Here is a 17,231-nt window from a genome sequence, read left to right on the forward strand (position 1 = left end):
CCACAGCAGAGAAAGAGATTTTAACTCCAAAATCTAAATCTTGGATTTTGGTCGGTAGGAGGTCAAATTGTTGAGCCGTGAGATAAAGTTATATGCAATCTATGTAAGCTACAGTTAGCACACCATGCCTCATTTTATTTAACGTTAAGCAGAAACACTAAAGTGTAGGCTACTGTACTGACTGAAGAGATATTGCATGAATAAAGGATAAATGCACTGCTTCCACTGGTGTGATTATATACCATGTCAAGGAAAAAGCTCCATGTTTAGCACAGCACAGCTCGCTCAGAGCGTTCAATATGCTGTAAAACTTCAACTAATATGAATCATATTTGTTTCAATCACTGAATGAAGCCTGCTATATTTGGGACAAGAGTCGCGACCTTAAATTGCTTGCACTAAACTCTTGATCAGCAAGTTTGTTCATTTAAACCGTCGCAACCTTAAATAGCTTGCACTAAACTCTTGATCAGCAAGTTTGTTCATTTAAACTGTTATGCGCAGAGAGCGTGAGCGTGAGCATGAGGGCGAGAGAGAGAGAGAGAGAGAGAGAGAGAGAGAGAGAGATCTGCACTCTACGGTCTTGGCCATTGGTTAATTTACTTGTTTTTGTGTAAGTAATACGTTGTCAGATATGTATAAACTTAAATAGACAACCTGTACAAGTCGTTATATCTCTTTGTATTCATTTGTCCTTATATTGATGCAATGCGCGACATTGACAAAATGCGCACCCAGATGTTCGAATATTCATGTTTGTTTAATAGAGGGAATATTCTAACGTCATTTTTAAACAATTTTGACAGCCCTAAACCAAAGATGTTTGGAAAAGTGCGGAAAGCAAAACGTATAATCATTTTGCTTGCGTCCATTGCATATTGTGTCGTTTTACTTTCTTTTCCGGTTAAGAACATCTTGGGCTGCTTCACCAGTGTACCAGACTGGTCTCGTGTACAGTGTAAATGCAAAAATCGGATACGGGTCACTTTTAAAAGATGATGAAAACAGGTCGTCCAAAAAATCGGATAAAGTCACCAAATCCATGCAATTTCTCATTCACTATGGTACCAAACAGAGATCAAGTTAGAAGCGACCAAACACCTCCACGGTTTCCCTATTTAAATACAGTTACACAAATAGTTGAACGATCAAGTGTGGTGACATAAAATAAAACGTGGTGCTTTTCTAATAGGGATTAAAAAGGAGAACTATAATGTATGGTGGAATAGCACTTCTGAGAGTATTTCGACTCGGCGCAGTAAAAAGTCCCGACTCAAACATCCTTCCTCACATCTCCCCCTCCCCCCTATTGACAAAAATGAGAGAATGAGTGAATGAACTGGGCTTAGTGGGCTAAGCTAAATGCTATCAGAATGTCACCGTGCGTCAGAGCGATTAAGTGCACGCACTCAAGGTATGTATCAACTCTTTTTAGTTAAGGGAATAACATAGTTTAATATGAAAAAGCAGTGAAGTATCCCTTTAAAACAGACGCGATAGCTGATTCGAACGAGTGATGTTCCATGGTGGCATCCATTTTTGTAACGTACAAAATCTGCTTCATTGTCACTCCGCTGTCATCATCGTGTAAAGCCCACCCAATGTTTCTGATTGGTGCCGCGATTCGACAGATTAGAAATGGGTTTGAATGGGCTCTTTGCTAGACTACTGGCAGAGCAAATCTAAATTTGCTGTAAGTTGTATGGGTTTTCCCAGGCTTAGGCAATGTAGCTCCTATACTCAAAAAAATGATACGTTGGATTTACTTAATTTTTTTATGTCAACAGGTTCCACGTAATTGGGTTATGTTGAATTTAATTAACATTGTTTATTTCAGTAAACACAATTTTTTTTACGTAAAGTTAATTCAATGCCATTTAGTTAAATCAGGTTAACATTCTTAATTTTGTCCAAAACTATTATGTTTTATTACTCTGAAATGAATATAAAAAAAACAAAGCAAGTAATCCAGTTTAATTTATTATTTTTATTTAGTGAAATGCTATTTTTTACAACATTTACAAAAACTTTTAAATTTACAAGATTGTATTGGCTAGATGGTTGTTACATCCATGGCCTGCTCAAAGTAGTTGTTTTTTTATTATTAAAACAATTTCATTTGTTATTAGCTGATCTTCACCCCAAGCACATGCTCTACTCTCCACCACAATGGTAACGTCAAAAACACTAACATAACACAAACTTTTAAATACCAACATAACAAAACATGAAACATTAAAAAGTCTCTCCAATTTCACATCTCGTTAGAAATGCATAAAATAGCACTTCATTTAAACATTTACTCTCCAAATTCCGCCCATTTGCAAAGCATGATGGGAAGTGAAAGTCCTGTTTGATTGGGTTACTTGATTGAAACATGTTATTTCAAAATAAAACCACCAAGTTATGTCAAAGAGTAACGGTTTTAAGTCAGTTTAACATGAATCAGTTACATTTGAACCAGAAACCTAATATAATGGTGTTAAATCAAGATGAATTGATTAAATAAAGTGAACAGCATCATAAGTTAATTTTTTGAGTGTATTATGAGGAAAAAACTGGTATTCTTCAGCATTCTGTACTTTGTAGGGTGTTCTTGGTTCGTTTAGACGTCTTTAGTTTAAGTCTTTGTTTAAATTCGTATTTGGTGTGCAGCAGTGCTAGGATAGAGTTTGTTCTCTATGTGTACATTCCTCATGCGATGAAAGACAATATTGTTTTCTAACAGCTTCATTCATCAAGAACAGCTTATTTGTAAAGCTGCATGACATTTTGTGGCAGATTCATAAAACAAGTTTGAAATGTGTATCTCTTACATTCTTTATGTGGGCGAACCAAGCTTCTGATCACCCAGTAGGCATTGCTAACTCAATTGCTTGGTAATATATTGATTTATCATGCAGACATCAGAAAGTTGGATTCAGAACAATTTTTATTTATTTTTTTCAGCTTAGTTTCAATAAATGCTTTTCAATAAAAAAATAGCTCTGAAAGTTACAGAATGCTTCCATAGTTCATTGAATTCTTGAACATTTTAAATTTCCATTAGCCTATATGGCCCATTTAATTCTGTTGTGAAGGCTGAGTCCATTCTTGCATGAAATATTTGTAAGTGATTGGAGTTCTGATGTAAAAATGTATGAAATACAGCATTCGTCAGTATCTGTAAGCTCTTGAATTGAGAATAAAGCACATGCATTATTTCAGCATGTTTTCAATGTTTTTTCTGTTGACCGTCATGTCTGAAATATCTAGAACATTTGGCAGCATGAACTTTATTTGGCGGTTTAACAAGACCAGAAGAGAAGAGTCATTGTTCACGTATTCGTGCTGTCATAAAAAAAGGATCTGATCATGTTAATTAAATTGTTTGTAGAGTCTTCCTTTAATCTTGTTACTTTCTGATCCGTTCCTGCTCTGAAGCACTGAATTGAGAAACTCTTCTGTATGGAAAAATGCCACATTTAAACCTCATTTACACCCTGAGAGTATGTTGCTTCAGCTGCACTGAATCACTCTTTCACTCTCTTTTAAGTGCTGGGAGATCATTTTGGAACTAAGGGGCTTTTAGACAACACCATCATCAACTAAAAACTGAAAATATTTTATGTATTTTTGGCCGTTTATTTACATGACAACAGCATTTCGGGGGCCTGAAAACGCAAACTCTTGAAAATGTTTCAAAGTGCAAGTTTTGAAAACGACACTGTTATATCTTAGTGTAAACTACAAAAATGTGAGTCTGTGAAAACGGTGACCTCATGCGCACACGTTATGTGTTCAGTATAGGCGCATTACTAACCAGCGCAGACCCTCTTTGGCATTAAAAAAACTACTGTCAGGATTTACTAAAAGCACGCAGTGAAAATTAGCGCCGACTGAGTTTTTTTTATGGCTGAACTTATTGCATATGTTTTTAGTTTTCCTTTTAGACAAAAAAATTATGAGAGGAGATTTATTTAAATGAATCACGCAATGTAATTTACTAAGGTTTGCCCATGTCTTTTTACTGATGTTTGTGCCATTATTGACCGCCCCAAAAAAGCACGCTTTAAACCAGACGATAACTGGCTGTTTCTGTTTGCGATGGTCATTATGAAAATGATCCGACTCGTCTGTGTTCTAATTTCAGCGTTGTCAGTCGATCATGCACAGAACTTTCCACTCCTATCACGCTAACTTGCCCTGTTTAGTAAATCTGGCCCATATTCTTTCTTTATAAAGTCATGTCGCCAACTACTGGCCTGGCATAGTACTGCATTTTTAGTCATTTTCATGGATTGGGGAAAACTTTTTTTTTTTTTCTTCACATCGTTGTTGTGCAAATGTACCCTAAATATTTTGTTGCCAATCCTTCTGAATTGAGCAGGTTATTTTTCAATTCTTCATTTGTAGTCATCATTGTGATTGGAATTTGGAATGGCCTTATTCTATCTTATTCTGTTTTTATAGGGATTTAGAAATTATAGTGAAATTTTGGTACTCCATTCTTAAGTCAATACCTCAAGCGATATTTTCATTTAGCTGTAACTTTCCTATGTTCATCTTATATTATAATATACAGGGCAGCATAACTTTGAATTTTGTGATTTTTTTTCTTCTTCTTTTTTTTCTTCTTTTTTCCGTGGAGTGGTGGGAGAGAGAAAGGCTCCAAAATGTTAGAAAAGATTAACTTGTCAAAACAAAATTCCCTGAAGGGTTTTTACGCTAAAAGAGGTACGTGTTATGAAGTCGATGTAACTGCCATCAAAGAAAAACATTTTACAAAAAAAGCCAACCTTCAAATAATTATGTTCAGTTATGCACTCAATACTTGGTCGGGAATCCTTTTGCAGAAATGACTGCTTCAATGCGGCGTGGCATGGAGGCAATCAGCCTGTGGCACTGCTGAGGTGTTATGGAGGCCCAGGATGCTTCGATAGCGGCCTTAAACTCATCCAGAGTGTTGGGTCTTGTGTCTCTCAACTTTCTCTTTACAATATCCCACAGATTCTCTATGGGGTTCAGGTCAGGAGAGTTGGCAGGCCAATTGAGCACAGTAATACCATGGTCAGTAAACCATTTACCAGTGGCTTTGGCACTGTGAGCAGGTGCCAGGTCATGCTGAAAAACCAAATCTTCATCTCCATAAAGCTTTTCAGCAGATGGAATCATGAAGTGCTCCAAAATCTCCTGATAGCTAGCTGCATTGACCCTGCCCTTGATAAAACACAGTGGACCAACACCAGCAGCTGACATGGCACCCCAGACCATCACTGACTGTGGGTACTTGACACTGGACTTCAGGCATTTTGGCATTTCCTTCTCCCCAGTCTTCCTCCAGACTCTGGCACCTTGATTTCCGAATGACATGCAAAATTTGCTTTCATCCGAAAAAAGAACTTTGGACCACTGAGCAACAGTCCAGTGCTGCTTCTCTATAGCCCAAAAGTGGCTTGACCTGGGGAATGCGGCACCTGTAGCCCATTTCCTGCACACGCCTGTGCACGGTGGCTGTAGATGTTTCTACTCCAGATGTCTCAGTCCACTGCTTCCTCAGGTCCCCCAAGGTCTGGAATCAGTCCTTCTCCACAATCTTCCTCAGGGTCCAGTCACCTCTTCTCGTTGTGCAGCGTTTTTTGCCACACTTTTTCCTTCCCACAGACTTCCCACTGCGGTGCCTTGATACAGCACTCTGGGAACAGCCTATTCGTTCAGAAATGTCTTTCTGTGTCTTACCCTCTCGCTTGAGGGTGTCAATGATGGCCTTCTGGACAGGGTCAGTCTTACCCATGATTGCGGTTTTGAGTAATGAACCAGGCTGGGAGTTTTTAAAAGCCTCAGGAATCTTTTGCAGGTGTTTAGAGTTAATTAGTTGATTAAGATGATTAGGTTAATAGTTTGTTTAGAGAACCTTTTCATGATATGCTAATTTTTTGAGAGAATTTTGGGTTTTCATGAGCTGTATGCCAAAATCATCAGTATTAAAACAATAAAAGACCTGAAATATTTCAGTTGGTGTGCAATGAATCTAAAATATATGAAAGTTTAATTTTTATCATTACATTATGGAAAATAATGAACTTTATCACAATATGCTAATTTGTTGAGAAGGACCTTTATATGGATCATGTCAGTCGATAGACTGGGTTAAAGTTGTGTCAAATTTCACAAAATGACTCTTTTTTTTTTTCTTCTTTTTTTCCCCAAATTTTAGTGTGTGTGTGTTTGCAATGAAAATAAAAGTATTAATACTGACATTTGCACTATAGCTCTCCCTTATTGGCTATTGAAACAAAAAATTTACTGACACTGCCGCATACACACAATCCTATGCTGAACCTCAAGTACTGATAATCCAGATTTGAATCATTCCTTCAAAGAATCAATTTATCTAACAGCATAGATCCGCAAAGATGGGCTGTGGTCCAAGATGCCGTGGTGTTCTAAGAAGATTTTCTCTGCACTTTGATTGAAAGAATTTACTCATTTGGCCTGTTTTTGTCTCTGTGGAGTTCCCTTCTCACAAAACACAAATAAGACGTGCTATCCACATTTCTAAAGAGCTCTTTACAGGCAGGATCCCAATGGACATTTAGATGTTTTGTTTTGGGGTAGATCTGCATGGGAAACAGACCTCTGTCATGAGAGAGAGAGAGAGCTGTTAAGAGCACGTAAGCTGTTGAGTCGTGATTTAAAGTGAGACAGCAGCATCCTATCTGTCTTCTATCCTTCACTCCATCCCATGAGACAGATTAATGAGTTTGACCTGAGGGCTCTCTGAGAGAGAATGACAACGGCAAAATGAGGGAGCTTTAGAAAGTTCTGCAAAGGCATCCACACTGCAATAGAGATATTGTGAAGAATGATCACACAGCTTACACAGCATATGGTGACCAGAACCAAAAAACATCTGAACCTTGTACAGCCTGACATGAAGTAATAGAAGTTTATTTATTCTTTAAAATAAAAATAAAAAATATCATTGTGAGAATATAGAGCTCATACACAAGAAGGAGAAAAATCTTTTTATTTTATTTTATTTAGAGCAGTTTGGGGCATTTGGTGGTTTTTAATATTTATATGGCCAAAAAGTAAGAGGAAATTCTGGTAGCTTGTAGTGTCAATCAATGAGATCTTTATAACTACAACAAAGTACTTGAATTCTGTATCTCCAAATAATATGATATTTAAATGCTTAGTTTTATGATAATATTTTATTCTGGGGCAAAACATAATGCAAATGGGATAATAACTGAAAGATGTACAAATAAATGTTCCACAAAATACTGATTTAAATTTTTAAAAAGTACTGATAATCAAGAAAAAAAAGTTTTTTCTGTATAGTAAAAATGCGATTTTTTTACATTTACTTCATACAAATCTGTAAAGATAATAATAATAATAATAATTAAAGTTAAAATTAAGTAAAGATTTCACAGCAACCACAACCTTAAAGGCAATGTTTAATTATACTAAAAGGCCTTCAAATAAAATACAGTAAGCTTTATTAGGGTTCCATTACATAAATAAAGTAGTCAAAATGTGTGCAATATAGTTCAACTTTTTCAGTTGCTCCTTATGCACTGAAAATCCCACCGCTGTATCTAAATACTTCATGCATGCACATATTCAGATATGTCGTTACACCACATTCACCATCAGTGATTCGAAACAGGATTTTTTCCCCCATGTCTTGTAACCAGTTTGCAGTGAATAAGGACTTTGATTTTGGTCTTTTCACCTGAAAGTTTTTATGTCTTCTGAAGATATTTATTGAGACAAGTAGACTAGGAAAATACCTTTTGATTCTCAGATAAATTTCCTGCATAATCTACTGATAAACAAAAGTCTAGTTATGGGGTAATTCAGTTAGCAGCAGAATTAATTCAATGCAATTACCATTAGACATTTAACAGCATTGTTTTCAAAGGATTTACCTAATATTTAACATTTGGAATTTAAAGGAACTGTAAGAAATGTATTTCAATTAATCATAAAATGGCCCTGATATGTCACTAGACATTAAGAAATCATGTTACTTTCAAATACTTATATCACTGACAGTAGTCCTGCCAGGATATTGTCATTTAAAAGTTGCTGTTGCAGCCCTCAACTGATGTTGATGTTGACATGTTGTGTTTTGGCCTGAAGCTCCACCCTCCACCTATCGACCAATCACAAAGTCAGTAGTGTTTCGCACCCGGGTTGCCAGATCTTCTCTAGTTACCACAGCTGCAGATACAAACGTTCCTGCTGATCCTGCAGCCTATCTGGCAACCTCGAGTCAGGGGGAGGGGGAGAGTGGATAGTGATTATAGTAACAGTTTTGGCCACAATCTTACATACACTTAGGCATGTGCCGATTTTCGGTAATTCGATTAATAATAATTAATCGTAATTCGACACCACTGTGTTCTGCGTCAAAGGAACACGCGCTCAGATGTAAATGAGAAGCACATGAACCAGTGAAGAAGACGCGCTGCTGAAGTGCCGCTCAGTGACAGCAGAGGGTGCTGATGAACTGCAGAATGCAGCGGTTATGCCTGAAACCCCGCAAACAAAAGCAACTGCACTAGTGACGAATAGGCTATTTATTTTCAAACTTATGATTGGAATTTTTTGGATTATTTGTCCAAAAGACATACGACTTCAAGTTAACATGTTAATTCATTATTACCAAATTGACAATGAAAAATACTTTTAATTAATTATTTTAAGTAATGTTAATTTCTTAGTTACTGTTTAATAACAAAATAACCTTTTTAATGGACCTAAGATAAAACTAACAATGATCAGTATTTCTTAACTAACATTACCAAAAACATTATACTTTCTGTACCAAATGTAGCTATTGCTCAAGCTTAGTTAATGCATTAAATAACGAGACCTTATATTAATTTGTTACCTGTTGTATCGTGATAAAACAATTGATTCAGCAATTAATCACAACATGAAAAATTGATATCGGCACATGCCTACATACACTTCCTTTAAAGTTTGGCAACCTTAAATAGTTTTTTGCCCATCTGAATTTGCTCTTTGGATTCTTGTACCTTAATATGAATTAAGGCTGGAAATAAGGTGCAAGTTTGTAAACCTCATGAATGAATTAATGAGAGCTCGCTGAAAGACTCTGCTCAGCTCTAGAATACAGGAGAAGTGGAAGGCAGACGCAGATCTTATCAAATATTAATATGATTTTGTAATATTTGGTGCTGAACATGTCAGTGTGTGTTAATTTTTTCAGCCAACTTCTGTTGGAGATGTTAGTATGAGTTGGTATGTGTTACGTTACTGATGCTGTTTTATTAGTGCGTTTAGGTATAATGTTTTGTTTTGTGTGTTTATGTCTTGCAATGTGAAACAGAAACACAAATAAAAAAAATGGTTTTGTGTGTTCGTATGTGTGTGTAAACTTAATGCACACACTAAGTGTGCAGACCTAAATTGAGGTCTCCATGAGGAAACAAACCTTTTTCTTTTCTTTTTCTTTTCTTGAAAAAACAATAAAAATGCACAACATTTTCTGTGATGGGTAGGTTTAGGCATAGGGTTAGTGTAAGGGGGTACAATATACAGTTTGTACAGTATAAAATTCATTACATCTATGGAGAGTCCACACAAAGATGGATGGGAACCAGACCGATGGCTGCAGATACATACGTAGTCTTAGTCTCAGACGTCATGCCCACGGACCATTGGCTGATCGTTTGATGCATACAACACTTATCTGGAAACACTGCAGGAGTTTTGAAGTCATCATCTGATTGGTTGAACTCTACAGCATGTCTGCGAGACGAGTGTGTTGTTCCACCCCCTTGTGGAAGAAGACCACTGTTGTGTTTGCAACTGATGCATGAGCGCATACCAGATCAACTAAACGCTGGATAAAATAAAATAAAAATTGTGTTGCCGCATTATGAAGTTCGGTGCTCCATTGTTGCAGTTCATTTGCAAAAAGTTATTGCAGGGACAACATTGAAGACTACATAATATGTATTGATTTGCAAGTAAGAAAACATTTTATTTTATTATCAAAACATATAGAAATACACTATCAAAATATTGAATATATTAAAATAATTTCGTTTTACAGACACTTAATGTGTGCAAAAAACTAAACAAAATCTAACATAAAAATTAGGCAAAACAACAAATTGGTGTTGACCAAAATATACTCAGAAATATACTCACAGAGCTAGAATGTAAGTTACGCGCCCTCTTCTCACCATCATTATTAGACATGCCCATTACCTGCTGATTGGCTACAAGTTTGTTATTGCACTCGGTCCAAGTCAGTTTTGTAAAACGGTTTTGAAATAACACTTACCCCACCTTTAAGGAGAACAAATTGTAAAGATTGTGTGCTTGATCGGTCCAGTCACAACAGTTTATTTTATTTGTGGGTTCATTTCATATGCTTAACCTAACATGACAACAGTTTGTTGAATTTATACACCAGCAGAATGTATGTGAAGATGTTTTTTGGCCTTTTCAGAAATGGGCACGGATCTGCCGGGTTCGGTAGCCATGCCAGGCGCTGTGGGCGCGGGCCAGGTCAGGATGGCGGGCGCCATGCCAGGACGCGGGGGCAAGCGGAGATCAACGGGGCGAGTATTTACCTTTTTTTAGAAAAATCTATAGAATATATCAATCATCAATCAATAGATCATAATGTGTAAGAGAGAGAGAGAGAGAAAGAGAGAGAGAAAGAGAGAGAAATATATGCATCAACAGCTATATACCCACATTCTGAATTTCCCCTATTATTATTTTATATATATGTGTGTGTATATATATAATTTTTTTAATCTATGTTTGCAATTTCTTATTGAATATAATTAAATGTGTAATGCAAGCTTTAATATGAAAGTTACACATTGCATGCACTTTTTTAATGTGAAAATGTGAATGCATCTTTAATGCGCTAATGAAATTATTATTTGTCCTAGTGCCAATTATCAAGAAGGACTCATTTTTATTTGCGTGATTTTTCATCATTGAAGAGGTGTTCAGTGTTAATGAAAGGAAATAAAAAGCATAATTTCATTTACTCATGTGCCTTCATGGGTCTCAATTACGGGCGTTATTGAGCTGCATGTATTTTTAAATATTTCATTAGCATAACATTTCTCATATTTTTCAGAATATTAACCAATTTTACACTGCATTCATTAGTTCATTAGGCCTACGTATATGGAGATTTGAATATTATGAATTGCTCCCAAATCTAATTTAGTATTAGAGAATATTATACACTTATAGGGCTCATTGTATAGCTACACAATTAACTGTAGAACAGCAGCACATTTAATTAATCTCAGTAGGCAACAGTGATTACAGGACTACATTTCCCAGAATGCAACACTGAATAAATAATTAAACTACTGCTCAGAGTTTTAGTTATTAACTGTGTAGTATGTGCATCAGTTTAGTCTGAATCTAAAATGAAGAACTTGTGGTCTTTTTTTAAGTTTTAATATTATAAAAATCGTATTGCCTATATTAGGACAGGACAATGATGTAGTTTTTGTCCACAAGGCTATGGCTTCAATTAATATTTATTTTTGCAAATTGGCCTACTATGAACGTGATTACATAAAATATGATAAAAATTAAATACAAATAAAAAAATTATATATTTTTTATATACTATATATAGAGTTTTTCTCATGCTTGGTTATTAATTGAAACAATGCATTTCAAAATAGCCAAATATGAAAATACCTGACTCCTTCACAATTAAGAGTGAATCTACTGTGGAAACTGATAGACAGTGATTTCAAGATTAGAATTAAGTGTTCAGTTTATAGCCTATGTAAGCCTTTAAAATAAATACTCATACACTGGGCACTCTCTGTTTCGTGACAATATTCATGTGCTTTTCAGTTCGGTGCACATGAATATTGCCCACTAACATGATGACGTGGTTTCCATAGAAAAAAAACACTTCACCTGCCTACACAACAACATCAGACAGGTTTTGTTCTGAGATTGTGCTACTTTATAAAACCTCTCTCAAATTTGAAATGCATTGGGGTGGCAGTGGCTCAGTGGTTCATGTAGGTTGTCTACAAACTAGAAGGTTGGTGGTTCAATCCCCGGTTCCACTTGTCCAAGTGTCGAAGTGTCCATGAGCAAGACACCTAACCCAGCTGCTCCCGACGAGCTGGATGGCGCCTTACATGGCTGACATCGCCGTCGGTGTATGAATGGGTGAATGTGAGGCAAAAATGTAAAGCGCTTTGGATAAAAGCGCTATATAAATGCAGTCCATTTACCTAAATGCAGTCCATTTCATAGTTTATTGCTTAAAGCCTTGGTCAGATAAGATACCAATTCATTAATAATGGATTAAAAATGGCCATGTTGTCATTCACATCATAAATGAAGTAAAATATGGTTCCAGAACCTCCTTGTTGTACTTTCTGAAATTGGACAAGGTATCAACAGTACGTTGATTGACATTTTTACAGTTTAATAATCTGCGTTGTTGTCGTTTTATGATTGGCTGCTGAGTTTAGCTTGCTGGTTAGCTTCTCTGTTCTATTGTTTGATTCTCTGCAGGGATATGAAACAGTTTTTCTGTTGTATCAACTGCATGTATTTTCTTTTATTGATTTAGATTTCGTTTTTTTCTTGTTCTAGGTTGAATGTATACCACAAAATCAGCTTTGCTATGCAACAGTGATATACACATTTAAATTCATATTGTTTTTTTTTTCAGGATGGAATTTGATGACGAGGACGGAGAGGGACCCAGCAAATTTTCAAGGTAAACTTTTCACGTTTGCAAGCTTCTTTCAGACAAACAAGTTAGTCCATGCACCATGTCCTTTCTTTTATATTTTCTATTGCTTGACCATGTCTTTCAGCTGTGCCACAGAGTTTGTGCCATTTCAAGACATCCTTCATGTTTTGTTGCCCTCAACTTATGGTTTCCTTTCAGTTCATGTTCTTTTTAAAGGAGCTGTATCCATAGTTGCGCTGCGACTGACGGTAAAGATGCTTCACTGTTAGCTGTAGCATTAGAATGGAGACACTGACCTCTGCTGGAGATACAGGAAACACTCCAGAAATTTCTCTTCAACTTAGAAGAGTGGTCTTACTAAAATACAAATAAATAAAAAATGTCATTAAACCTTTATCATTATGTTTTTCATAACCAATATTGTTTTTTGCTTTTGTTTTGGGTGCAATTGAAGAAGTGATTGGAATAAAATAATGCAGAAAAATCAATCCCACATGTGCACTATATTTCTAGGACTGAAAGTTATGTTGTCAACGAAGAACTTTGATTGACATAATCAAATATCATTAAGAAAAATAGCACATAATATGTCTATTACAAATTATTTATTAATATAAATATCATTATTGTAAATTTTAGAATTATTTTACCATGTTATAATAAATAATTATTATAACATTATACTATGGCCATATATACTGCTACTACTACTACTACTAATAATAATAAAAAATACTACTTATACTGTTGCATGAAGTGCACTAGAAATGTGTCCCTAATTAAGTGACATAATTACGGGGCATTTTTTCTTAATCTCTCAAATTTCTTAAATACAGTGGTGCCAAAAAAGTATTTTTTGCAGACTAGCTTTACTATTTTATGTAATGCAATGCCAGTTTTTTGTATATAATGCTTCAATGACATTAAGACATTAAGTGTGACTTAAGCAGGGTTGTTGTAGCATTAACTGAATTAAATAAAATAATAAAATAAAATGTATACAATAAACGTATTTTATGTTAGGTAGTTACCAACGCAACATTTCTCATTTTAAGTTTAACTTGATTTGTTATTGTACTAAAATAACAAAAATCCTAAGTGAAAATTAGAAACTAAATAGACAGACATAAACAATAATACAATTAAAAACAATAACTAGTAAAAATTACAATCACATCATTTTTTTAATATAAATTGCAATATATGATAATCACCAAAGTTACACAAATAATAATTGTTGGAGTGAGGTTATATTCTTGAAGGTTACAATCTGAAGACACTTTAGATTGTTTAGTTTGTCTTTTTTTCTTGTTTTTCATTATCTCAGTCCATTATTATATTATCATATTCACACACTATCTGTAAGTCAAGGCATTTAAAATTAATAAATACGGTTCATAATCATTTCATTTTAGCCACAGTCATAAAACGTTAAAAAAAGTGTTATTTTAAGATATTTTCACACAAAAATTTTACAAATTTAAATCTTTTTTTTTTTTCGCCCATCAGGTATGACGATGATCAAATTCCTGGTGATAAGGAGCGTTATGCCAGGTAGGGCTGTCTCGGGAAAGTTCCCTCAGGATAGCTAAATCAGGCCCCTTTTGCTGTCAGGATCAACCTCGTTCTCTCACCTTGGCCTCACAAGCGAGCGACTCTGTTTAGATCTAATCTTAATTGTCCTCCGCTGACACTCTCATCTGAAATTGTCGCGCCGCTTTGAGCCATTGCACTCAGTGGACTAACAGCATCCTGGCCTCTGAAGATTGGTTTGCATTTGTCAACGTTCAGTTTATTACCAAAGGCTCAGCTAAATCACAAGAATGAAGCGAAAAGGTCTTACATTATACTCGCTGGCACTTTTTTAACTGGATGTTTTGGTTGAAGTAGTGTTGCAGTACATCGGTCCAGGGAACTTTTATCTAAATTTGACAAGAAAGCACAAGTTGTATTTCTGTTTATTGAAAGGAAAGAGTCATGAAGGCCTCCTTTACAATAATCCATAATTATTTATTTTTCAATCAAACTCAGCATCAAATGCATTAAAGTATGTGAGGGCAACCGTAAGTAGGTGGCGATTAGTTAAAATTTCACAGTTGTAATTCCACAAGTGAAAGGGGGGAAGGATATCAAAAATGTTGATTTTTGCACAGTGCACACACACACACACAAATGCTTTTATTTTTACACTGTATAAAATATAAATCAGAGTTGAAGAAACTGGATTTTTAAAAGTAAAATCATTTTGAAGTGAATTGAAGTGAATCAATATGTATTATTAATAAATAATAAAATTAACACTAATTAAAAAAGTAAATGTTTTATGCAGTAGTGCTGTTATATGCATATACGTGTATAATTATTATTTTTAAATGTTTATATTATTAGAATATTTTCTATTAGCAAGAGGAAATGTATCAAATAAGTACTATTTTTTATATGATAAATATAATATAATGTATATAATTGTTGTATTTATTCTCATAACTAATATATATTTTTATTAACTAATAAATGTATATTTTATATATAGAGATTATTACATTTTATAATTATTTTATTATTAATATATTAATACAATTTAAAAAACTTTATTTTGTTGTTGAAGTTTTGACATCCTTGATGGCAATTATCTAGCAATTATCCAGTACCTGTAGTCCAAATTTAGCTGCAAAAATGTGCTGTGTTTCTCATTACATCCTAATGATGGCAGTATTGTTCCTTTCTCCACCCAGAGAGAACCACAGTGAGATTGAGCGTCGCCGGCGTAATAAGATGACCCAGTACATCACAGAGCTGTCGGACATGGTGCCCACCTGCAGCGCTCTAGCGAGGAAACCAGACAAGCTCACCATCCTGCGCATGGCCGTCTCACACATGAAGTCCATGAGGGGAACGGGGAACACGTCGACCGATGGTGCTTACAAACCCTCCTTCCTGACTGAACAGGTAACAAATTACTTGAAAGTTAAACATTTGATAGACATCAGTGGATCTCTACTGATTCAGTTTTACATTGAACACTCAATGTATCAAAATTCAAAACTCACAAATATTTCAAAATAAACATTAGCATTTATTAAACCCATCAAGCCTAATGTATCATATTTGATGTGCAATTTTCTAACTTTAAATAGGTCAACGTGATCAGATTTGCTGAAAAAACTGTAGTACACCATCTGCGTCATGCCTTTTGCCGTCTGATTGATTCATTTGAAACTTTATTTACTGTCACAGGAACTGAAGCACTTGATTCTGGAGGCGGCAGACGGCTTCTTGTTCGTGGTGGCGGCTGAGACGGGCCGTGTTATCTACGTGTCGGATTCTGTCACTCCCGTTCTGAACCACCCGCAGTCCGAGTGGTTTGGCAGCACGCTCTTTGAGCAGGTCCATCCAGACGACGTAGACAAGCTGAGGGAACAGCTGAGCACATCGGAGAATTCAATGACAGGTGAGAGACGGGCACTTGTTACTGAAAGATATTCGTGGACCGGAAATGATTGGGCTTCTCTCGTTTCACTGCTTCAGCTCAACATCTCCGGAGCATGAACATTAACTGCGAGACAATGGCTACCATAAATGTCAAGTTTTAGTCGTGGTGTCAGACTCGGCATGTTGGAATTAGCTGATCCAACACATTTCTATCTCAGTCTGGGTGAATTCCTGGCATTTCATATTTTTGGTGTTTACAACACTTGTGTTGTCACGACATTTCTAAAATACTGTCTACTGTCTTTACTATCATTTTGGCGTGACAGCTTTCTACACCTCTTTATCCTACCAAACACATTAACTTAAACAATACAACTACCATACTATCTATTAATGAGCCGTAAATTAGGAGCTTATTGAGGAAAAGTTGTAGTTAATAGTGAATGTGTTCCCCATACTAAAGTGTTACCACAATTTTTTTAATAATACATTTTACTGATCATAAGATTTGTGTGTGTGTGTGTGTGTGTAGTTCAGGTAAACCCTACGTCATGGGGACAAAATGTCCCCACAATAAAGGTAATATCTAAAGTCCTTGTCCTTGTGGAGACATTTTTTGTCCCCTGGAGGAAAAAAAGCTTATAAATCATACAGAATGATGATGCAGAAAAAAATGCAGAAAGTTTTCTATGAGGGTTGTATTTAACGGTTAGGGGATAGAATATATGGTACATATAGTTTGTACGGCATAAAAATCATTATGTGTGTGTGTGTGCGTGTGTGAAGGTGTGTACACGTATATACAGACAGTGGTTTGTCGTCTTCTTATGATATTGTTTTTATCTACCTCAGATCAGTAAAAAGTGGCTATATTGTTTTAAGTCTGAAATGCGATTGGCTTATGTTATGGAGGTCACCTATATATTGTAACAATTCCCAGCGATCATTATGAGTTAAACTAGAAACAAGACAAGTAAACAAGTAAATTTGAACTATTTTATTTTATTTAGCATTTTAAGTGAACATCAAAGATGTCCGCTTATTCAGCATGTACTGAATATGTCCT

General features: G+C 35.5%; 1 protein-coding gene across 4 annotated transcripts in view; it reads left to right on the plus strand.

Moving 5' to 3' along the window:
• arnt2 (aryl-hydrocarbon receptor nuclear translocator 2) overlaps positions 1–17,231 on the plus strand; it is a 92,402-nt gene that overhangs the window by 5,813 nt on the left and 69,358 nt on the right. For 2 of the 4 annotated variants that reach the window (XM_067444967.1, XM_067444958.1), the window contains exons 2-6: positions 10,481–10,592; positions 12,710–12,757; positions 14,243–14,287; positions 15,469–15,682; positions 15,971–16,184. In XM_067444967.1, coding sequence (XP_067301068.1) covers positions 10,481–10,592; positions 12,710–12,757; positions 14,243–14,287; positions 15,469–15,682; positions 15,971–16,184 — 633 coding nt within the window. The remainder of the gene's footprint in view (positions 1–10,480; positions 10,593–12,709; positions 12,758–14,242; positions 14,288–15,468; positions 15,683–15,970; positions 16,185–17,231) is intronic. The other 2 variants (XM_067444982.1, XM_067444974.1) reach the window with 1 other exon arrangement.

Source organism: Pseudorasbora parva, chromosome 1 (genome assembly GCF_024679245.1).
Source record: "Pseudorasbora parva isolate DD20220531a chromosome 1, ASM2467924v1, whole genome shotgun sequence".
Taxonomy (NCBI): Eukaryota; Metazoa; Chordata; class Actinopteri; order Cypriniformes; family Gobionidae; genus Pseudorasbora; species Pseudorasbora parva.